Source organism: Topomyia yanbarensis, chromosome 2, assembly GCF_030247195.1.
Source record: "Topomyia yanbarensis strain Yona2022 chromosome 2, ASM3024719v1, whole genome shotgun sequence".
Lineage (NCBI taxonomy): Eukaryota > Metazoa > Arthropoda > Insecta > Diptera > Culicidae > Topomyia > Topomyia yanbarensis.
This window is the reverse complement of record NC_080671.1, coordinates 10,581,580-10,606,623: the sequence shown is the minus strand read 5'-3', so window position 1 is coordinate 10,606,623 and position 25,044 is coordinate 10,581,580. Positions and strand designations below refer to the sequence as shown.

Sequence of the window (25,044 nt, the reverse complement as noted above, 5' to 3'; positions counted from 1 at the left end):
GTCTAGTGGACGAGTTCTTCGCTAATTGATATTAGTAATTAATAAGTTATAGCAAAACCATTCAATAGTCTGAAATGAGTTTTCTATGCCTCTAGTAGGGGTTACAGTGATAAAAATTATTAAAATCTGCGATTAGAACGCTTAAGGAATAAGTATGAAAGTTGTACAACTGAGTGTATTTTTTACAATAGGTGTGTAATAATGCTTCTCAAACATACATCAGCCATCCAATAGTCTTGTTATTGGAGCACTACGAAGTGCTTTTACCAATAAAGCGCGCCACAAGTGATAAGATAAAGAAAAATTGCGACTACCGGCAAACATCGATATTTTTATAAAGAGGATACAAACAAAGTTTCCCTCTCGCTATCATCCTAATTCCCACTTGTTTTCAGTATTACTCCAGTTGGGATATGGTCAAGACGTGCCGCCTCTACCGGAAGGCAGTGGTTTCAACGATCAGCAAAACTCAACACCATCGCTAACAGATGACTACGTCAATTGTCCTCCCGGTGATGCCGACAATCCAGAATTATCGATGATGGGAGATGCGGAAACGGACGATCCAAATTACAACTATGATTACGACGACATCTTCATAGTTCCTAAGGTGGCCGATGTCGAGAGGGAAGACGCGCGTTCGGTTGAAAATGCGACGGTTGAAGAATCGCTGGAAAGTTTGTCCGATCGATTGCAGGAAACTGTATTTGTATCAGAGCCGACCGCAATCGATGACAGTGATGGTAGCGGAGAAGTCGATGAAGATTTTGGAACCTACGCACTGATAAAATCTCCTAGGATCTACAGTCTACCAGACTCGGAACCTTTGGTGGCTAGAGTCGCTGCCTTTACCGATGAGCATCCCGAAGAAATCGTATTGACATCCCCAAATTATCCTCAACCGTATCCGAATATGGTTAACAGCTTTGAAAAGTAGTATATTTGATTAGATTAATTAAATTTAGTAATTAAACTATTTTTAAATTTAGCTTCACGGTCACTGGAGGAATCGGTGTTCAGGTGACGATCCACAAAATAGATCTTGACCATGTATCCGATTTCCTGTACATCCGAGGCGGATCGATCAATGACAACGACGAAAAGGGTCCAGTTTTGACAGGAAACATAACTGAACCAATCCGGTTTCTCATCCCTCACACCACTACCTTCTCCGTTCATTTCGTATCCCAGCACAACGAAACGGATTCGCAGACCCACGCAGGCTTTCTGCTAACATATGCTCCATTCGGAACCGTTGTCTCACCGACTACTCCATCGACTACGGAAATGATTGTTCCACGGGAGGAACTGCAGTGGCTTCGCAAGGAGATCTCTATCAGTCGAACGATGCTAGTTTCCGTAGAAACGTGGCCCATCATTAAGACGGCGCTGGTGAACGCATCCAATGCTTTTATCGAGGAGCACCAGCTCAAGTACAAAGCAAGTCGGTAAGTGCCGCTTTGATAACAGTATCGGAAATTTCTAATGTTTTTCGTTTCTTCATAGTCTTGAGGACATTCGGATCTTAGCGCAAAAGTGTCCGGACACGTGGCCAAGCTATGAAGAGTGCGTTAGTTTGGAGTTTGCTGTGCCGCTTCGTCCACTTGCCCCGCCGATCGAGGAAGAACCGGAAGGTTTCGGCGTGGATGCCAAGGGTAAGCTAGCTGGGAAGGGATATATTGCACTGACTACCACCGAGGTGCCGGAAGTGGAGTATGAACTGTCTCTAGCGAATCTGGAACGAATGTGGGCCGAATTCGGAGCAATGGCACTGGCCGAACAGGGTATTGAGGTGTACCAAATGCCGGAGAGTGAGTCCGTGTTGCTGATTTGGATAGCTATTAGCTTGTGTATATTGGCGGCGTTTATCTTCGTACTGTACAGTATTTGGAAGATCGATTTCTTCAAGGATTATAGAAGGTAAGAGATAAGGGTTGTTTATGTGACACAGAAATTGAATTTTAATTTTCGCTAGGCTTGATCACTATTAGGTTCTTTTCTGATACAGTTAATCTCATTTTTTATGACAGTTCACTAGTACTGTTTACATGGACTTGGAATAATTTCGTGGACGACTAGATTCGCTCGAAAAAAATCCTAAAAAAATCTACATGCATGTAAATAGTACAAGCGAACCATCAAAAATGAACACTCGAATTCATTTTTGACGTCATCGTAAAGTATTCAATTAGGTTTTACACCAACAGAGACCGCAAAATGAGCCGGATGAACTTCGTTTGAGTATTACACACTTTACGATTTTTTTGCGATTTGCTTCAAGCGAATCTAGTCGTCCACAAAATTGTTCTAAGTTCATGTAAACAGTACAAGTGAACGGTCAAGAAAAGTGAGGTTACCTGTGTCCATAAAGAACCTAATTCTCGGTGGTTTGTTTACATGGGAATTAAATGAGTTCGAAAGTAACAGATAAGCACCCGTTGCACTCGTACTCACGCAACTGATGAAGTAAACAAAGACCGAGAATTAGGTTCTTTACGGACACAGTTAACCCCACATTTCCTGACAGTTCACTTGTACTGTTTACATGGACTTCAAACAATTTTGTGGACGATAGATTCGCTGGAAGCAATTCGCAAAGAATTTTTCTAAGTCCATGATAACAGTACAAGCGAACTGTCAAAAATCAACACTAGAGTTCATTTGTGACGTCAGCGTAAAGTCAATTGTCAAATATAAACTTCATTCATCATGAGTTCATTCATGTTGTCATCTTGTAGAACTCAATTACAATCAAGTTAGAACGAGTGTTGAGTTTTACAAGGTGACGACATGAATTAACTCATGATGAATGAAGTTCAAGTTCGACGATTCTCACGCGAACTCACGTAACTTCCATGGACTAATCCATATGCAATTGTGTTAGAGCGAGATTGAGGTTAAATCCGAGGGATTGCCCTTCCTATGATGATTCTCAGGGATAGACCGTTCCAACATCAAATTATGGTTTTGTCAAATTATGGTCTTGTCAAACTGCAAATGACGTGAAAACCCAAGATGATACCAGATGAGGTATAGGCATACGTAAAGCGAGAGTTTTGGTTTTACAATTAACATCTTCTATATTGCGTAAATACTGCTTTACTTCCAGAAAAAAGTCGGCTCCGACAGCATAGGTCATTAAATTGACTTTACGCTTGTCCGGACATGCCGCAGACTCAGGTGATTCGCATTTAATGCCAAAAGATCCTGACTACTGCGCTGCAGAAGACAAAAAGCTAAGTAACCGGGAAACTCTAAGCTTGTTCATTGACCCTACTCCACGCTTTTCTAAACTTTCTTACTTCAAATCCTTGCTCTCCCTTGAGTACTATGGCTCTTAATATTTGAAAAATACTTCACCTTCCAGTCCCTTGCTAATTTTTTTTTTTCAATTCGTTTATTTGATAAGGCAGGTTTGCGTTAGCTTAAAGGTGCCAATTTTGTTTTGTTTTACATTTTAAATTACTTAAAACTAGGGGCTTACATATTGATTTTTGAAATTAAACTAAGGCTAATTTATAGCTATACATATACACAAGGGGGTAGTATAATTTTCGTAAGATTAGAGGGGTCATTTAGTTTTTATGGCAATATGGTTTGACATTTTTAGCAATGAGATTATTGGAGCAAATAATGTTTAACTAAGGGGGAAAATTTTTACGACTATCTTAAAATTAGAAATAATTAGAGGGCGTGATTAAATTTTGTAAAGATTCGGAGACATTAATTAGAGTTATTTTATGTGGTAGTAGAGTTGGGCATTTTCAACGAGATCATATAATATAATAGTTAAAACTAGAAAAGGCAAGAAGAGCTAAATGCTTCATGAAGATATTTGGGGGGGGGGGGGGGAAGGGGTGTTACTTCTGTGTATAAGAGTCAGGGGAAGTAGGGTGGACAAACATGGCAGGGGGAGAACATTATTTCAGTTTCAGACTTCGGGAGATCAACGGATGGATTACAGAATCAGGGTGGTCTTCATCAGGAAGAATCATGTACTGGGACGCCGGGTGGTCGTTCTCGAGATGGCAGGGGTTTCTCCAGACGATTTCGTAGTGCGGCTCAGATGTTGATCGGCTACATTTCGAGTTGTGCGTGTGATGTTCGTGCTTTAGGTCCCGTGTTTGTTGGCTCATTCGACAGGGATGTTTTGTGTCGCCTTGGAGTCGCATCAAACCATCGTGTGTGTATGGTACAGGTGGAAGAGAGCGCTTCTGAGAATGATAAGGAAAAAGGGGCAGTTAAAGTTGGATATTGATGGTTTTTATGAAGGTGTATATAAGGGACATATAGAGGACATCGCGGCTTGCCAACACATCTCGAACCGGGACGTTGGGTGGTCTTCCTCGGGCCCGGAGGGTGTCCATAAGCCGAGACCTGGCGGAACTGTACTCGGTGCACGCCCAGACTATGTGCTCTATATCGTGATAACCGTCGCCACAAGCGCAGATACCACTCTCCACGAGCCCAATACGTCGGAGATGTGCATCCAGCGTGTAATGGTTCGCCATGAGTCGGGACATCACACGAATGAAGTCACGACCCACATCCATCCCCTTGAACCAAGGTTTCGTCGATACCTTAGGGACTATCGAATGTAGCCACCTTCCTAGCTCCCCATTGCTCCACGAGGTTTGCCAACTTTCGAGGGTTCTCTGATGAGTAATACTGAAAAATTCGTGGAAGCAAATTGGTCTTTCAAAAACGTCACCTTCAATGGCACCCACCTTAGCTAAGGAGTCCGCCTTCTCATTGCCCGGAATGGAGCAATGAGAAGGGACCCACACCAAGGTAATCTGGAAAGATTTGTCAGATAAAGCACTCAGTAGCTCCCGTATTTTCCCCAAAAATATGAGGAGTGCTTTCCATGTTTCATCGAGCGAATAGCGTCAATAGAACTCAGACTATCCGAGACGATGAAGTAATGGTCTGCGGGTAATGTGTCAATGACTCCAAGGGTATACTGAATAGCAGCTAGTTCTGCGGCGTAAACTGAAGCAGGGTCACTGAGTTTGTAGGAGGCGGTGAACTTTTGATTGAAAATACCGAAGCCAGTGGACCCTTCGAGGTTTGATCCGTCAGTATAAAACATCTTAGAACAGTCGACTTCTCGGAATTTATTATAAAAAATGTTTGGAACCACTTGTGGGCGTATATGGTCCGGAATTCCAATAATCTCATCTTTCATGGATGTGTCGAAGAAAACAGTAGATTCAGAAGTATTTATGAAATGCACACGGTTGGGATTGTAAGAAGAAGGATTAATATTTTGCGCCATGTAGTCAAAGTACAGGGACATAAAACGGGTCTGAGAATTGAGCTCAACAAGCCTTTCGAAATTTTCAATCACCAACGGGTTCAAGATATCGCATCGAATGAGCAATCGATATGAGAGTTCCCAAAATCGATTTTTCAGCGGGAGAACGCCCGACAGGACTTCGAGACTCATCGTATGGGTCGACTGCATGCACCCTAAGGCGATACGCAAACAACGATACTGAATTCTTTCGAGTTTGATGAAATGTATGTTCGCGGCGGATCGAAAGCAGAAGCATCCGTATTCCAGTACCGACAGTATCGTTGTTTGATACAACCTAATTAGGTCTCCTGGGTGGGCACCCCACCACGTTCCGGTTATTGTACGAAGAAAGTTGATCCTTTGCTGGCATTTCTGTTTCAGATACCGAATATGGCATCCCCAAGTACCTTTCGAGTCGAACCAGACCCCTAGATATTTTACTGTGAAGACCTGAGCGATAGTTTGACCCATTAATAGAAGCTGTAGTTGTGCTGGTTCACGCTTCCTAGAAAATACAACTAGCTCAGTTTTCTCCGTGGAGAATTCGATACCCAGCTTAATAGCCCAAGCAGACAAATTGTCCAAGGTATTCTGTAATGGTCCTTGTAGATCGACAGCTTTGGGTCCCGTAACAGACACCACGCCATCGTCTGCAAGTTGCCTTAACGTGCAGGAATTGTCAAGACATTCATCAATGTCGTTGACGTAGAAATTGTATAACAGGGGGCTTAGACATGAGCCCTGGGGAAGGCCCATGTAGCTAAATCGTGATGTCGATAAGTCACCATGCGAAAAATGCATGTGCTTTTCCGACAACAAGTTTAGTAAAAAGTTGTTTAAAGTCGCTGAAAGACCATGCTGGTGCAGCTTCTCTGAAAGAATGTTGATAGAAACTGAATCAAAAGCCCCCTTTATATCTAGGAACACTGATGCCATCTGCTCTTTACTAGCATAGGCCATTTGAATTTCGGTTGAGAGCAACGCAAGACAATCATTCGTCCCTTTGCCTTTGCGAAAGCCAAATTGTGTATCTGACAGTAAGCCATTTGCTTCGACCCAATTGTCGAGGCGGGATAGGATCATTTTCTCGAACAACTTCCGGATACAAGATAGCATTGCGATCGGTCGATACGAATTGTGGTCGGAGGCTGGTTTTCCTGGTTTTTGGATGGCGATGACCTTCACTTGCCTCCAATCGTGTGGGACAATGTTAGCCTCAACAAACTTATTAAATAAGTTCAACAAGCGTCTCTTGGCAGAGTCTGGCAGATTCTTCAACAAGTTGAATTTGATTCTGTCTGGCCCTGGAGCTTTATTGTTACACGACAAGAGAGCAAGTGAGAACTCCACCATCGAAAAAGGTGTTTCGTTCGCGTTATCGTGACGGGACGCGGCGCGGTAGATCTTCTATGCCGGGGCGGAATCCGGACAAACCTTCTTGGCGAAATCGAATATCCAACGGTTTGAATATTCCACGCTCTCATTAGTATTGTTTCGATTTCGCATACGTCGGGCTGTTCCCCAAAGAGTGCTCATCGATGTTTTTCTCGTTAATCCGTCGACGAACCGGCGCCAATAACCGCGTTTTTTGGCTTTCATCAAACTCTTCATTCGCTTGTCTAACGTCGCGTACTGTCGAAAACTAGCGGGTAACCCGTCGTTCCGGAAGGTCGTAAACGCGGCGGCCTTCTCTGCGTACACGTCTGAGCACTCTTTATCCCACCAGGGATTGGGAGAACGTTTTTGTATGTTCGCGCCGGGTACTGGCTTAGTCTGAGCTTGATTCGCGCTGTCGAGAATCAAGCCAGCCAAAAAGCTGTACTCTTCCTCCGGAGGAAGTTCTTGAGTAGATTCGATGTTGTCGGATATCGCGGCAGCATAGCTCTTCCAATCGATATTTCGTGTGAGGTCATACGAAATATTGATTGTTTCCAATGGCCTTGAGCCGTTATTGATTGAGACTACGATCGGCAGATGGTTCCCTTGCTAATTATATGTCGTTACAATATAAAAAACCTGTTTTAATCCACCTAGCGGTGCAATTGTGCCTTTCTCATTTCTCTAAACTATGGCACGGAGGCTTTTTATGTTCAACATAATTGTGGAAATGTCCATTACATTCTTAGTACACTTTGCACTTATACACAATGGCATGCCAGCCACGAACTTGATGAGCTACGTGTCGACGGTGAAACACTTGAAACAAAAAAATATCATACTCCATTAGCCTAATCAGCATTAGATCAATGTTATCTGCTTGCTAACTCATTTTGTCATGCGGGGCTGGGTATGTGAAGAGGGCGAAAGTCCCATGAACGAACGACTCCCCAGCTTAAATTATTATGCTTTGTGATACAGTGGTGGTTTAAAGATGACGGGGTTGAAAGGGAGGGGTATGAGGGCTGGATGGGGTGGTGGTCTGAGGGGTGATTTAAGGAGATTTTTAAAGGAGGGGCGCGAACAGTAGTGGGGGGGGGGGTGTAACCCCTCTCCGTAAACCATCAACTACGCCTCTGTTAAAATCCAGAAACCCTAAACGAGTCGAAAAAAAAATTTGGCCGGGATTAGGTTGACGTTTTTCAGAGTGATTGCATAACCTTTCTATATGAGAAAGGCAAAAATGTGCCAAAATCCAAAAAAGTGAATCGTAGTCAAATTTTTTTTTCGAGTTTGCATCAAATCTCGACGTTTCATGCACCTTGAACACATTTAGCATCAAAAATAAAAATTCTATTTTTAATTTTTCCTATAGTTTATATGAGAAATTTCTGTGTGGCCGTACTCTGAAACCCGTAATTCCGGAACCAGAATTCCGATCGATCCAAAATTCAATAGCAGCCGATGGGAAGGTTGCACCTTTCATTTGAGACTAAGTTTGGGCAAATCGGTCCAGCCATCTCTGAGAAAAATGAGTGACATTATTTGACACATACGCACATACATACACACACACACATACACACACACATACACACACACATACACACACATACACACACACATACATACATACACACACACATACAGACTTTTTCCGATCTCGACGAACTGAGTCGAATGGGATATGACACCCGGCCCTCCGGGCCGGGATTAGGTTGACGTTTTTCAGAGTGATTGCATAACCTTTCTATATGAGAAAGGCAAAAATGTGCCAAAATCCAAAAAAGTGAATCGTAGTCAAATTTTTTTTTCGAGTTTGCATCAAATCTCGACGTTTCATGCACCTTGAACACATTTAGCATCAAAAATAAAAATTCTATTTTTAATTTTTCCTATAGTTTATATGAGAAATTTCTGTGTGGCCGTACTCTGAAACCCGTAATTCCGGAACCAGAATTCCGATCGATCCAAAATTCAATAGCAGCCGATGGGAAGGTTGCACCTTTCATTTGAGACTAAGTTTGGGCAAATCGGTCCAGCCATCTCTGAGAAAAATGAGTGACATTATTTGACACATACGCACATACATACACACACACACACATACACACACACATACACACACACATACACACACATACATACATACATACACACATACAGACTTTTTCCGATCTCGACGAACTGAGTCGAATGGGATATGACACCCGGCCCTCCGGGCCGGGATTAGGTTGACGTTTTTCAGAGTGATTGCATAACCTTTCTATATGAGAAAGGCAAAAATGTGCCAAAATCCAAAAAAGTGAATCGTAGTCAAATTTTTTTTTCGAGTTTGCATCAAATCTCGACGTTTCATGCACCTTGAACACATTTAGCATCAAAAATAAAAATTCTATTTTTAATTTTTCCTATAGTTTATATGAGAAATTTCTGTGTGGCCGTACTCTGAAACCCGTAATTCCGGAACCAGAATTCCGATCGATCCAAAATTCAATAGCAGCCGATGGGAAGGTTGCACCTTTCATTTGAGACTAAGTTTGGGCAAATCGGTCCAGCCATCTCTGAGAAAAATGAGTGACATTATTTGACACATACGCACATACATACACACACACACACATACACACACACACATACACACACACATACACACACACATACACACACACATACATACATACACACACACATACAGACTTTTTCCGATCTCGACGAACTGAGTCGAATGGGATATGACACCCGGCATACTATGAAGCTCCAGATCAAGCCATTCGGAATTTGATTCGGAATCCTAAATCGATGCAGTATGGCATCCAGGTCAAATGCAACAATCAACTCCGAAACTGGGATAAATCCTCAAGAAAATACAATTCAGAGGTTCTCTTTTCACTATCCAGAAAACCTTGACTTACTGGACACAACTTTCCGGAGACACTATCTTCCCAAATGTTCAGTCTCGCATCAAGTCAAACCATTTTAACCCGTAAGGTTTAGATTGTTGCAATGTAGCTGAAAACCATACAGGACCCACTCAGGATTCCGATCACCGGGTGCCATTGAACTTTGAAACCATTGAACGATAAGTGACATTTATAACTATTTTTTTCAAATCCGTCTGTCCGTCGACTGTGCATGCAAATTTGCCAAGGAGCAGATTATGGCATTCAAATGGGAGCAAGCAACACCATGGCAGTGTGAGGTCCGGACATTTTCTCGTTCATCCGCATTGAATAGATCGCTTGAACAAAGAATTTTCGAATGTTTTCTATAACTATAGAACTAGTAAGTGAAACTATTTTATTGGTTAAACTTACTTTTCCCACAACCACCTATTTTCCTCTACTATCATGTCTTCGACTGTATGTACAAACCAGTTTAATTTTTATTGTACAGAGACACAATCTCATTTTCGTACACCGCTGTGCGGAATGCTTATATGCATTTTACAAGTAAAAAATTAGTTCACGTGACATTTTATTTATGTGGAAATAGTTTACTAGACAGCATAAGGAAGATACAATAATTATCTTTGTACTACAAATGCTCATTTTTTCACAAAAAATCATAATTCTAAAGATAGTCTAATATACACGCAATCTCATATTCGTACAGTACACATATTTTTTTCAAAAATTAATTGAAATTTCTATAATAAATATTCAATGTGGTGCCTTTTGTTTGTAATTACAGTTTTCAATCGTATTGGAATGCTAACCACTAGTTTTTGTGTGCATTCAACTTAAATTTTATCCCATTCTTCTAAATAGTAGTTTCTAAGATCATTCTCATTATAATCCGGATAGTTTTACACTTTTTAACCAAATACTCCCATTTATTTTTCTAATCAGTTAATAAACGGGGTGCAGCGAGAGAATCCATAACATTTAAACAATTATAAATTTATTCTAAACGTTTTTTGCAAGCCTTATGCTTTAGCTTCTTCTCCTGATCGAATTTCCGATGTCCACCATTTTTTAGTAAAAGTACCATTTTACGTAAGCTTTGCTTTAAAATTTATTTTAAGACATTCATATTAAAATACGCATTCTGATCCATCGTTCCATCAATGAAGACCAAATTTCTAGCACTTCTAGTGGACATATAATACCCCATACAATAACTGCACTGTCCCTGCGCTTAGCTGCTGTTACAAGACTATTACGTCCAGGTCTGAGTTCGATTTTCTCCACCCAAAACAACAGCCATTTGAGTCAAAGATGTTGAATTTGGACTCGTAGACAAAGTTTAACATCTTTCCAATATTCCAATAAAGTTGTTTAGTGTATAAAAAATCAATTCTTTGTTCTTCTCATTGATGAACAGCTTCTTGCTCAGAACACAGGCATTGTAATTGTCCGTTCTCCGTACATTACGAGCCGTACCTGAGTAGACTTATACTAAAATGCTACGATTCAATTTATTTACCATATATATAACATTAATTACTCGATTTTCCCAAACTTTTCTAATTAAAAATCGTTTATCCCTCATCGTAAATTTTTTACAGATCAAGTTTTTCGCTATATCTGTTCTGCATTTCGCCACATCAAAGTTTTTAACAACATGTTAAATAGTTGGAGGCAACCTTTGAACAATTTCAAAGATTTTATGAAGTGATTTAGCTTCATTTTGGTGAGTAATAATTAGTTTCCGTCCCATAATGGCAGTTAATTTACGTTTTTTTAACCATTACGTTAATTTGAGGGAATTTCTTAAACTAGTGTTGAGGAAACTGTGCCAATGAACACTTTTCTGTAGTCATAAAATCTATTTTTCAAAGTAAAATAAAAAAAAATTCTAAAAATAACAGGTCTTAAATTACAAATTAAATGACTTTTCAAAAGTGTACGAATATGAAATTGTGCCTTTTTCACACCAAGTAATGATTTTTTTATGTGTAGTGTACGAAAACTTGCACACTTTAGACTACAAATGATACGAAAATGACAGATGATGATTCTACTACCCTATTTACAAAACAATACCTATATTAAATAGCGCAAACGTTTGTGAAACAATATTAAACATATACACTAGAGGTGTACAAATATGAGATTGTGTCACTGTAGCTATCCAAACTACGTTTTTTACTATATTGCCAGTATACGACGAAAGTTTATTAAAAAGTCAACAACAAGTCAGTCGTCACAGATGTTGATAGCTCGCATAGTCGAAATACAACATAGTATGGATCAATGTTTCTAATAACTTTTGTTTTATTGATGTACCATGATGTATCAATCGATAAATAAACTTCTGGTTAGCTATTGTTAGATTTTACACATCGGAGGACAAAGAGGTACCAAGAACCGTAATATTCATTTCACCCACAAATGACAAAATGCTCTAAATAAAAACTCTAACCAAAGCTACTCTTCGTTGACTTGATATTCAGTGCAAACTAGCAGATTATCGCATTTAATAAGATTAAATTTTTTTATTAAATTACGAAGAATCACTACAAATCGTATTAACCAAATGTAAACAATCGAACAAAACGTTGGTTGCAGTGTAAAATGTACCCAACAAGCAAAAACAACAGTTGTCATTCCACCCGCAGCAAACGTCAAAACGGCCGGGAAGTTGAAATCGTGGATTGGACTATTGATGACGTAGACACTACCATTCGCTGTAGAAACTTCCACACGTACGAGAACAGAGAAGGTTTTCGTTTTGACGCATTTACAGGGTCAATGATATTGAAAATGATTGAGCAGCTTGACTGTGTGAATGAATGATTCAACGGATAACTGTGAATTGAACATAGTAGGGCATGGTTTGCAGTACCGTCTTTACGCATGGGCGCACTGGGCCAGGGGTGGGATTTTGGGGGCCCCGCATTTAGGATGAATATAAAATCATTCAATAGACTAAATTTAAAAAAAAAATGTTCATAAAATTTTTGCGTGGGGTAACAATAGATCTGTAGTAGCTCGGAATCACACATTGGACCGTATCCTATGTGATCAAGACGTTTAGGACATCAGACCGGCAGAAAACGAGGCACTGCATGACTATTGAACCAGTTCAAACGGCAATCCAACATTTTAATTCAAGTTTCGATTTATTTTTAACATTCAAACGTTTATTACACTACGTATACAACGTTTGGAAGGCATCGAACATTAGCCAACCAACCAGAAAGCCTTGTATGGCAAGCGATCTGTGGATGTGGAAAAAATTAATTCCTACGTCATATCTGAGTCTGTAAATGGACAAATCCACATGGAGTGCATCCGCCCTATCTTAAAAAATAATTCATTATGAAGACAAACCGTTCAAAAAAAATTTAAAATACCCTTTTGAAAGTGTTTACACATATCGACCCTGATTTGGTTAAATGAGTCGCGGCAAATGTGCATGCGTTTAAGGATATTTGAGGAGCCTCGAAGATTTGGTAGGGTAAATATTTTTAAAGTATTCTTGTATGGTGCTTCACACAGGCAGTTCTCCTAGCTAAATTCAAAACCTAAGTTTTTGGACAAATGGCGAATGCTAAGGCATGTCAGGCGTTGCGGCAACGTACACTCGGCGTCTTTTATATTTCGGTTGTTTTACATTCCTGCCACTGAAATAAATTGTACCGATCATATTGATAGATTCGAGTAATTTTTTTGTGCCGTTTTGAAAGCAATTTTAAACAAACTTTACGCGATAGCTAAGTTATTGAACACTTCTTATATCGCATAGTGAGCATGTTAATAGTTGTCTTCGAAACACCAATTTGTTGAATAGGTATACTGTTATTATTACCAGTTCGCTTTCTACGTCTCCCCGAATCGGTCATAATAATCGAATGCACAAAACGTCTGTCGTAATATATAACAAAAATCTTCGGCACCAACAATTCGTGCAAAAAGAGACAAATTTGTGAAACACCGTTATTTATATTCTGGCAGAGAGCAATACAAACAAAGTGAACGAACCTCGTGACGATTTGCGCGCCTTGACTCCAAATAATACCGATTGATTTCAAAGGTTCCCAGATTTGACCATCTGTAAGCGAAGTAGGATATTCACTGAAAGAAAAAATGTGACTTTTCCAAAGTGGGAAATAACTCCGTTTAGTTTCATTATGTCAGGGACATCAAGAAGCTATTATACCAGGAATAATATTAAAGAATCAATGTAACTGACCATGTGCTTCGTTTATGGTTAGGCATTGTGGAGTATGTACGATGAAATTTTGGCAATACTACATAAGGTTCCAATAATGGACACACTACCCCAACATTCCTCCTGCTTGATGGAAGCACCATTAATCTTCAAGCAACATCTTTCAACTTCCTACTATCTATATATCTCTCATTATTTTGAGATTTTTCAATATGTATTCCAGTCATTTATTTTTTATCGGATCACGACCTCTCAATGATCGATAATTGATGTCAGTCTACTTTCGACCTCTGTCGCAGTCAGACCTACAATAGCGCCAAACTAACGACATTTAGCAGCCTTTCAATCTAGTGTGCATTGTCTCGAAAACAAAGGAAACGCTGTATTTCTTCCTTCCATCACGAGTAAAGTCGATGAAAATCATCACATAGCAACTATCCAGCGTGCTGAGTCATTTTCATGTGATCTTTGTGAATCCTACTACCGAACCTCATGTCAACTGATATGCAACTGCCCAGTAGTAGCGCAATTGCAATTTCGAGCTTTCGGCCTTGCTTCAGGAATCAAGAATCAGAATATATTGGCTTAAATGGCACGTTCCCCGTTACATAGACGGTACCGCGCATGGATGACTGAAACTCGGAGACATACTACAGTTTCTCATCCAATGTGGTAAAGAGCTCTAGGCTTACTCGCAGGCGGAAGCCAAATTGAGTATCTGGCAGTAAACCATTTGCTTCGATGCAATTGTCGAGGTTGGAACAGAATCATTTTCTCGGTTCAAGTTCCAAATGCAAAACAACAATGAAATCGGCCGGTATGAATTGTGATCGGCGGGGTTTAGAAAGTGAAGCAATGAATAAGAATATGGTAACTTCACGCTCTGTGATTATAACGCTCGAAGCGGTTTATTCCGGGCAAATTTTTAGGGGTTACCTTTTTATTTTTTCAAAAATCGATTTTTTTATTACTTTATCCGATAGTACAACTCCTTGAAAATTTTTATAGAGATCCGAGAAACATATCGAAAGTTACAGCGCTTCCAAGAACGCTTCGTCTATCAAGAGCAGTGGTAGCTTGAATTTTTAAACTCGATTATCACGAAATGTCGTTTTTCCAAAAATGGTTTTTCTGTGCTCACGATTGCTGAAAAACCACTCAACCAATTTTCTTCAATTTTTTTTTCAATTGATAGTAATTAATTTTTCTCGTGCCTTTGCGATTACTTTCTCATGCATAAATTTTTGTTTTGTAGAAGAGAATTTTTAATACAATTTTTTGAGCTTAAAACAGCGATTTTTTAGAAAAAACAGTCCCTAATGCAGGAAAAAATATTATTTATTCAACTAATCGGTACGAGAAAGATTCATGTACTAATGTCATTTTTGGAGGTTCGGTATTTTAGTTGATTTTTTGGTCTTCAATCATGATCACCGTAAATCAATTAAAATATGGTTTCGGGACCATTCATAAATTACGTAACGCTTTTAGGGGGGGGGAGGGGGTACAACAAGTTGTGACATGTTGTGACATAGGGGGGAGGGGGAGTTAGCTAGATCGTTACGTAACATGTTTTCACCGAAGAAAAAAAAATTTTTCTGGGAATTTGTTACGTAACAGGGGAGGGGGGGGGGATGAAGAAATTTGTGACAATTTGTTACATGGGGGGAGGGGGGAGTCAATTTTGGGCAATTTTTGCGTTACGTAATTTATGAATGGTCCCTTCGGGGAAAAAGCCATAACTCCGCCAATTATCAATCCATTTTTCTAAACTTATGCTTGTTTATTTCACTGAAAAATGTTCTACCAGAATACTATAAGATTAAAAAAATTAAGAAATGAAATTATTGCTTTATGTCTTTACGTAAATTAAAACTTTCCTGACATTTTTCGCACAAAAAGGTATGTAACTTCTTAATTTATTTAGTAGCTCAGCTGCATGTGCCAGCTGTAGATTGTTCTGCGCGAGGTAACAACGAAATGAATGTATCACAGGTTGCAGATAAATGTGAAGCAACATAATTCATAATAAATTAATGTGGCGAAGATGATTTTTTAAATGTTTTGCTTTCATGTGTTTGTAAATCAAACGTTCCATGCCGTCAACGAACCGGCGCCAATAATCGCATTTTTTAACATTCATCAGGCTCTTTATTTTAGACTCCATTGAAAAACTCCTTTACTAGACACAGGTCCCCACAGGAGCGGCAGACCGTCCGCGGGTCATTCAGTCGGGCACTCGTTCTTGTTATTAATGTTTATTTAAAATGGCTCGCGGTGTTGACATAATTAAGCCGCGAATCTTTCGTGTTTTTGCAAAATATAAGAAATAAAAAATTTTCAAGTGACAATTCATTGCTGCCGACTATTCTAGTCAACCCGCTTGCCGCTACGCGTGTGAAACTTCTTTCTTGGGGTCTTTCATATTTTGATTGTTGATCACACTTTTCAACACAAGATCGGGGAGCAGAAATTTGGATTCCCAGGAAATTCTTGGTGAAGAAATTGATTTCATAATATTATAAAAATTCGAAAAAGGGAGTACATGAAATATTAAAAACTCGAAAATAAAAATTTCATCAAAATATGTCCAGAAATAGCATGAAACGTCAGCAACTAGTGTCAAAACAATCAAAAACCGCTAAAAACAAATTTAAAAAATTTTAGTGCTAAGGACTTCGAAATTTCTGAAAAAAAATTAGAAATCACGCATTTTATTGTATTGCCTTATGATTTCAAAAAAGAGAAAAAGTAAGATCTGAAAAAGAACAAAGCAAAGAAAATAAGTAATAAGAAGCGTAAAAAAGAATTGTTTTTGCGGAGATTCTAGTGATGATGAGGATGTAGTGAACCCACCATCAGTGCAAGGGCTACGCCAGTAGCTGCAGTTACTTTTAACATCAAAGCCAAATGTTGCTAGCAAACGACTTTCAATTTATCGCTGTATGAACTGCCGTTCTACGCATACTTGTCACATGTATGTAGGGAATCCCGTAGAATATGTGACAATTAAGCGTATAATGGTAGTGAGGGGCCAAAAATGGTTGGATCCATAAGCAGAAGTTCTTATGCGTACTCCACAGGGACAAAGAATTTCCTTCCAAAAAGAAAATCGAGACGTTCGAATAGCGGCATTTGCAATACTTGTTAAGGCACTGCCTGATGGTTTGTGTGAGAAGAGCGCATCAAACTTGCCATGCCATGACAGATAGGAATATCAACAATAACCACATAATTTCAAAAAATTAGGAAGTTCGTGCAGACATTACTATTTTCTGACTAGAGACAGGCGATCCACGTACCCTAATCCATGACACAGTTCGTATGATGCCCTGATGCACCCTTCCTACCCAAATAATGAAATAAATAAATATCTTGGAAAAATGCATATAACGAATGTAATGAATATAGTTCAATTAGAAATAATAAAATGTAATGAAATACATTGAAGAAATAAAATGTAATATATAAATTTAACCCATGCCCATGTTGTTTGTGGACAACAACGTTTTTAAACAGCTATAACTTTTGATTGAGGCAAGATTTTCACACAATAACAAGTAACGCTAATAAACGTGACTATTGCCTTTCATTTGAGTATTAACAGTTACAAGGATCAGCTCTAGAACTGAAGTTATTGAAATTAGTCTGATTGGATTCCGATGCTGACAGAAACAGTTTATGTTGACGACGGAAAATGAATTTAACATATATCTTCGTAATGCTGCAATATTATTGGAAACTGATAAAACTTTTCAATTAAAACTATCTTTGGCTACGTTTTCCACGAAATTGAACTGTTGTAAATATTCTAGGAGAAGTGCATTGAGCATTGATAGGTAAAAATTGAGCAGCTTCTAGCACTGCGAGGACAGCACCTATCTTTATGAAAAATGGCTTTTCGTATTTCTTGAGCCCACCTTTTTCAAGGAAAAATAGTTTTGAAACCCTACTTGCATTAGAAAAAAGTTGGGCATGAAATGGTTAATAAAAAAATGTATACAATAAATATAATGTTTAATAAAAGTAGGGCCTTAACGACTGAAATCTACATACGTCAAAGCGAGTGCAAGGACCGCTAACTTCGGTCACTTATATTCTGCATGTTAATATTGAACAAGCTGAAATGTTATTACGACAATCTATATAATACTTATAACAACTAAACACTAACGCTACATAACAAAAAAATATAATGCATTACAAAAATGAACTATCTTAATAAGTAATAAGTCAAATAAAACCAATATAGTACATATAATGAATATAAAATGTTACTATAATAATAATAGGTATATTATGTAACAGGAAAAATACAATTATAAAAATATCAATGATTCTACTGGGGCATACAATTCCATTTCTATGGGACACATTCATCAGTTGTTGTGGGATATATCACACAGCAACTGAGGCATCCTGTAATTTCTTCCTATTTCGTTAAAAGTCGCAGCAACGCGCGAGGGGTATTAGCTAGTAAGTAATAAAGAAGCGTAAGAAAGAATTGTTTTTGGGAGATTCTAGTTGTAAAAAAGTCTTTCTTTGGAGTTGTAAAAACTTTGACTATTGAATTTTTCTAACGCACTGGGCTTGGGAGCTGAACAAATCCAAATGATGTCCGGGGTTTAGAGTTCAAACTAAATTAATATGAAATGATTTTTGAAAAAATTGGGAATGAATATGCTATATTTCTCCTTAGTGAAGAACAATTTTGGTAAAAATTATTTTTTCTCCATTAAGGCGAAAATTGTTTGAAACCATCTTTGCGCGTGAAGAACACAAATCCTATAACGAAATTAGTTAGGGAATTGGCGTTTCGACTTCGTCTCATCAGGATCCGACAATAACTTAGTTACCGGACTGCGCTAGCTTAGGGACAAATAAAATGGTTAGATTCTTACTTGTCAGTTCAGGAACCAGACAGTGCATTATGGAAAGCCATTTGCCGAAGCCGCTAAGAAAAATTAATCTCCTTCAACCAACTTCCACCTGCGCTGCTGAAACACAATTAAACGGTCAAATGGTAGCTGATATCTGTACCTACAACGAAATAACGATTGCGTCTAGTATCTCTAAACCAGCATCCAGTATGGCCAGCATATAAATAAATGCTGATGAAGATGGTTTTACAGCTGAGAGTCGTAACAACAAGAATCAAATTACAGTTTTCTCACTTTTTGCACACCCACCATGCGCGAGGTGAATAGTTGATCAAGGTGAAAATGGAACTTATCCTCACGGAAGTACATACGAGGTATGTATTACAAATAACGTTCAACTCCTTAGCAGGGGCAGAATGCTTCGTAACATAGAGCAGCATTCAACACGACGTCGAATACGAAACCGTCAACACCAAGCTCCCCATGTATATGGACAATGATCTGACGCAAATTCGCCTACACGGTTTGCGCCGCTCGCCACTTTTAATATAATCTAAAAGATTCATGTCAAAGTATGGAGAAGTGGAATCTGTCACCAATGACAGATGGAGAAACTTTTTCCCTGGCATTCACAACAGCGTTCGGGTGGTGCGAATGCGGCTGAACCAACCTATGCCATGCACATAACCTGGGCAGACGCCCACGTGCCAGTTCTGTAACGAGACGACGCAGTACGGTAAGCCATATGCCAAAACAATTAAAGAAAATTCATCTACCACAACCAACACCACTAAACAGTCTTCGACGTCTGCTGATACACCACAGGCAGCCGGCCAAGAAATAAATGCCGGACAAACAATATTCCACTGTAACCCCAAGCCAATAGTTAACATATCTAGGCATGTAATAAGTAAAAAAGAAGACGGCTATACCAGAGTCGCTCGAAAACACAAAAAGCACCAAACATTGAACAGTGAAAATCAAAGCTGCTCTAGCGACAACGACATGGACGCAAACGCCTCTCGCTCGTGGCCGATGGAATGATAAATAATTGAAAGAGGGTAAACCTGATTATTGCTCATCGCCGAGGAAGAAAATAAAAACAAGGAAAGCAGTGATTCCAGAATAGACCTGCAATACTATTCGGTTTTGTTTTACCTTTATAAATTTTAATTTTTCGTATCTTTGAAAAGTAAATTATTTTCAAAAATAAGCAGATTACCCTCGAGGTTAAGGCCTTAATATGTAATAATGATAATAATAAATAAGAACCAACAAAGAACTTCCGCGCGGACAGGTCCTGTGGTGAAACCGACTTACAAATATTAGAATGTAACAATCGGATAGCGCGCATTTATCCGTGTTGCATAAATCACTAATGTACTTCATGTTACTTTTGAGAGTTTTTGCGGCTAAACATTCCACAAACGTAATATCAATCACCTTAAATTTATGAATTGTTTCAAATCATGTTCAAACCCAATCATCACTACTATTCACCAATGTGCAAATTTTCTCTATTGTAATCCCGTTTCAATTGTACAACCATTCAACAGGATTTCCCGTTTGAGCCGAGAAGCACCGGACGATGATCGAAATGAGCTGAAGAAAAAAGAATTCGATATTTCGATGTTCCCATCGCCTCACCAGATTGTACCCAGCCTGTTCCCAACTGGAGATCCATACAACGACCGAGGTCCGGAAGCACAATATGGTATCTACCCAACTGACAAGAAACAAATTTATTATTCATACAATTTTTTTACTCACTTTCCTCAGCCTACGATAATTCTACCATGAATCCTTGGCCTGAAGAGGCAGATGATCTCCAATTCAATACATTACATCAGAGTTTTGCTCCCCGAAGTCCACATCAGCAACAGGGGTTCGAACCGCTTTCTCCCGCAACGCCGGAATACTCGCACGATATTGTCGATTTCAATGGTAAGAAATTGAAAATAAAATTTTAGTTTGTGTAAACATAAAACTAATCATCGTTTGTTCCTACAGAAGGACCCGGCTCACAATCGCCGGTAAGGAACCGTACAAATCCCTTTTTACCACTCAGTACCAGCAGCAGTGATGGTTTCAATCAGCCCAGATCATGAACGTGAAGAGCAATTGTGGGAAATAATTGGCAAAACTTACATTAGTATTCAACTAACAGAGATAAAACAATAAAAACTCATCACGTAAAAACGAAAATTTTTCACAAAACTAGTATTCTCAATTAATTAGCTAATTAATTGGCGCATGTAGATTATTGTCAACTGTGGAACAGGTTATCTTCAGTCCAATTTGAATAAACCCCTACTATGGATCGAGAAAACCATTGAAACCTTCGGACCTCTCTGCGAATACTATAAAGCTGTTTCGAGGAATTGATTTTTGAGTAGGCACTAACCAAATTCGTTCAACCGAAGGTCCTTATCATTTCTATAGCCTATAATAGCTCAGTGTTAATACTATTGGAATGTATCGAAACACGTTCACCGGGAGGCGGTTGGTCGGTGGACAGCCGAATGGGAAGGTGGATTCATTGAAATGATATGATAAACACATCAAGTTTCATTTCTTCATCAAGTCAAAGCAAATTCGGGTTTGAGTATGGTTCGGAGGGGTGCCGGAGACAGACGAGAGATTTAATTATACGCTGTGCAAAAATGCTGATAAACACGTCTGGTTTTGCATTTAACAATCTCGAGAAATGAAAACAACGTTCGCTGAAATTGGGACCAATTTTGTGAAGGTGATAAACGTTTAATTGGTGTTTACCAGAATCAGGTTTTTTATTTTTGAATACGAATTGATTAAACAATCGCTGAAAGTATGTATGATCGTTAGAGAAAGGTACAGTGTGTTACACATTTATAGGAACACCTGGACTGGGGGGGGGGGGGGGGGTAATGAAGAAGATTGGATGAACGAATTTGAAAAATGCCCCGAACGACGAAATTAGGGGAAGGCATTTCCTGTTCAGCATTTTAATTTCATTTTTTTGCCTTTCTCATATAGAAAGGTTATGTTTAGTAATTGTTCACGGTTCAACAATTGTCGTAAACCTTGAAATAGCAATTTTTAGAGTATTTTTGTCTTTAGGTTCACGCGGAGGAAAGTTTTTTTTTTAAATTTCTCATAAACACATTAAAACTTATTCGATGCTATTGTGATCTGAACTTATTACACGCTTTCTGTTACACTTTCTAAGTCAATTTGTTAAACAAATGACTAATCTGCTCAGACATTGGTTTGGTTTTTGAATAAAAAATTAGGCCTTCTTTTCTTTTCATTTTCATTATTTGGGAAACAGTTTCTAATAAAGTGGTTGCACCTATCGTGCAGATAGCGAAGACATAAGGTGCTTTCAAAAATGACATTTTATTCAAACCGAAATGACAAAATATGCACACCATTCCGAAGGTACTTGTGTTGAGTATATAGAAAAGATAGAAGAGGCCCTCTCGAGTCTATTTCAATTGCTTGATTCTGATCATCTTTTTCTTTTTTATCCATAATAAACATAAAAAGAATGAGACACTGTCTCATACTGAGTACATGGGATCGACACGTAAATCCCAGCTTATAACCTTATAGATTCAACCAGTTGCAACATGTTAGTCTCTCTCCGCGATTGCCTGTTTATTTCTGTTCGCTGTATCGCAACGTTTTCAAATTTACATGCACATTAATTGGAAACCATACGAAGCGACTAAAATGCTGCTGTTAATTTTAACTACTAGAGGTCGCACGTCGCTGTTAACACTGATGATATATTATCTCACTCTTAAAAATGCTAGGCCCATTAGTTCACTCTTAGAAAAAATGAAAATTACATTTGACGTAAACAATGTAGCGACGTATTCCTTTTGTCTGGTAATGTCTGGTGACTCTGATGTAAAATTCAGACTGAATGACATAGGAAAAGCTAAACAACTCACATTTTTACATGTAATTAAATGTAAATTTATATGAATTGGGACGCTCATTTTATGTGCATCTGGCAAGACGTAAAGTTACAAGTTTTTTTTGTTGTGTTTGACACATATTGCCCCGAGTACACACGTGTCAAAATAATGGGATATAATATGCTAGAGCGAGACCCTATGGTTCAGTCCGTGAATACATAGAGACCAGTGGCGCAGCAAAAAAAATTTTCGGGGGGGGATATGAAATTTTTTTGGTATATATATGAAAAAATGTTCAAAAACTTTGTGAGCAGGAAAAAATGTTCAAAAACCAACTCAGGGAACAGGTTTGGGTAGTCAAGATAGGAAAGCTGGTTGTTGGTATAGAATTAATGCTCTTCCCCCACGAGGACAATCTGGGCGGCAAACTTCCGACTGTCTAATTTACTGAGCCCTTCAGTTCCCTTGTGCCATTCAGTACCACTTCCTCGTTGAGCTTCCGACTGGTTCGCGAACTACTCGGTCTAGTCCCCGACGATAGATCTAGCCTACTACGACGAAAAGTTCGCCGGCGAGAGAAGTTCGAGCCAACCATCCAGGTGCTGTCAGTTCGGCGATTCCCGTAAAGTAGGGGTTTGCTGGAGCTCCGGCGCGACTGGTGGTGTATCGTCGCGGTCTACGCGGTCTCGTTCCCGGCGGTGAATCTGACTGTAAGCTGACGAAGAGGTCCCAGACGAAAGAAGTTCTCCCGATACCGATTCTTATTTGGTTTCAGCACTACAACTTCTTAAACCCTTTGGCTCCGTAACCGGTGCCATTTAGCACCGCAACTCCTTTAAACCATTTAGTTCTCTTCTTGGGCCATTTAGCACTACTTCCTTGATGGTCCATTCAGTTCCTCGACTTGTTCGCGAACAACTCGGTCTGGTCCCCGACGATGGACCTGACCTACTCCGACAGAGAATTCCCCGGCGAGAGAAGTTCTCCCGAGATCGAGCTAATCAGCTAGGTGCCGAGGTCAGTTCGGCGATTCTGGTGAAGCAGGGTATCCGGTGCACTGGTGCGCCGATGACCCGCGACTAGTGGTGTTTCGTCGCTGTCTACTCAGTCTAGGCGGCGAATCTAGCTTACGCTAACGGAGAGTTCCCTGGCGAAAAAAGTTTTCCCAATATCGATTTCGCTATTTTTCTATCGGAACAACCGGTGGGGTGCCGTGGTCGTTCTGGCTATTCATTCCGAGTGGAGCGTGACGTCCGGTTCGCTGGCGTTTCGACGACTCATACTCGCTGCTCTGTTGCAGTCTACTCGACTAGTCCTCGTCGGTGGATCTATACCTGCGGAGAGTTCCCTGGCGGTGATTGCTCTCCCGAAACCGTTGTTCGATGTCCATTCCGCTGTAAGACGGTCATGATCTACATCAACGGTTCTCAACCTTTTTCGTACCACGGACCCCTTAGATATCACACTGGGTTGCTGCGAACCCCCACAGATAAACATCAATTTTGTATGCTATCAATATGTTATTTTCAATTTATTAGGAAACAAGATTTGAAATTTCAATATGCACTCGGAAAATATATTTTTCTTTGCGGACTCCCAGCAATGACTTCGCGGCCCCCTAGGGGCCCGCGGACCCCAGGGTGAGAATCACTGATCTACATCATATCTCTGTTTACTGCGTTACACGTCTTTACGAGGCTTGTCATTCTGTAGGCTACATTATTCGGGTTGATGTCCGGTCCTCCCGTTTTAAGTAGCTCCCTGCACGTCACTTCAAACCTCGGACATTCAAAGACTCTCCTCGGACATTCAAAGACTTCAAAACTCGGACATTCAAAGACGCTCCGGTGTCTCCTCGATGTTCACACACTCCAGGCACAGTGTTGACGTTGCGTACCCACACCGATGAAGATGCAGCCTTGGCTCGGTAGGAGCTGTTTCAGGTGGAAGGTCATCTCTCCGTGCTTTCTATTGACCCACGTCGACAGGTTTGGATGAGCCGGTAGGTCCACTTTCCTTTCTCCGTATTATCCCATTCCTGCTGCTACGTCACCATCGAATCGATACTCATCATCTTCCTCACGTTTCTGACGTTTCATTGATTGTAGCTCTTGATATCCTCCGTCAGGGTAATGCAGATACGGATCATCTCGGCGTCAAGGCATACTGCCTCCGGTACGCAATCGCAACTCATACTACCAGCAGTCGAAGCGTCCAGTACAGCTTTTCGCGGTTTCACTTGGTTTTCAGCGCCGCACCCCAAGCAGGAGCCCCATATCGCAGTATCGATGAAACACTAGATAAAGACCCGACATTTCGCATGTGTAATCAACGTGGTTGTTAAAGCTCAATCAGTCGTCGATTATCACTCCCAATTGTTTCAGTGCACGCTTCGATGCATTCACATGCCCTTCGATGGTGATCTGTATCCGCTGAACCGCTTTGCAGTTGCTGTCCAACAACA

General features: G+C 39.8%; 1 protein-coding gene across 1 annotated transcript; it reads left to right on the top strand.

Moving 5' to 3' along the window:
• LOC131682013 (uncharacterized) lies at positions 1–20,880 on the top strand. Its single transcript, XM_058963143.1, has 7 exons — positions 1–191; positions 396–933; positions 990–1,448; positions 1,507–1,920; positions 20,232–20,389; positions 20,455–20,619; positions 20,686–20,880. Exons 1-7 carry the CDS (start codon positions 155–157, stop codon positions 20,781–20,783), a joined length of 1,869 nt encoding a protein of 622 aa, XP_058819126.1. The 5' UTR covers positions 1–154; the 3' UTR covers positions 20,784–20,880.
• Positions 20,881–25,044: the final 4,164 nt, after the last annotated feature.

Coding starts and splice junctions, on each gene's coding strand:
- LOC131682013 (XM_058963143.1), top strand. CDS start 155: ATGAAAGTTGTACAACTGAGTGTATTTTTTACAATAG. Junction 1,921..20,231: donor TTCTTCAAGGATTATAGAAG/GTAAGAGATAAG, acceptor ACCATTCAACAG/GATTTCCCGTTTGAGCCGAG. Junction 20,620..20,685: donor CGATATTGTCGATTTCAATG/GTAAGAAATTGA, acceptor TTGTTCCTACAG/AAGGACCCGGCTCACAATCG.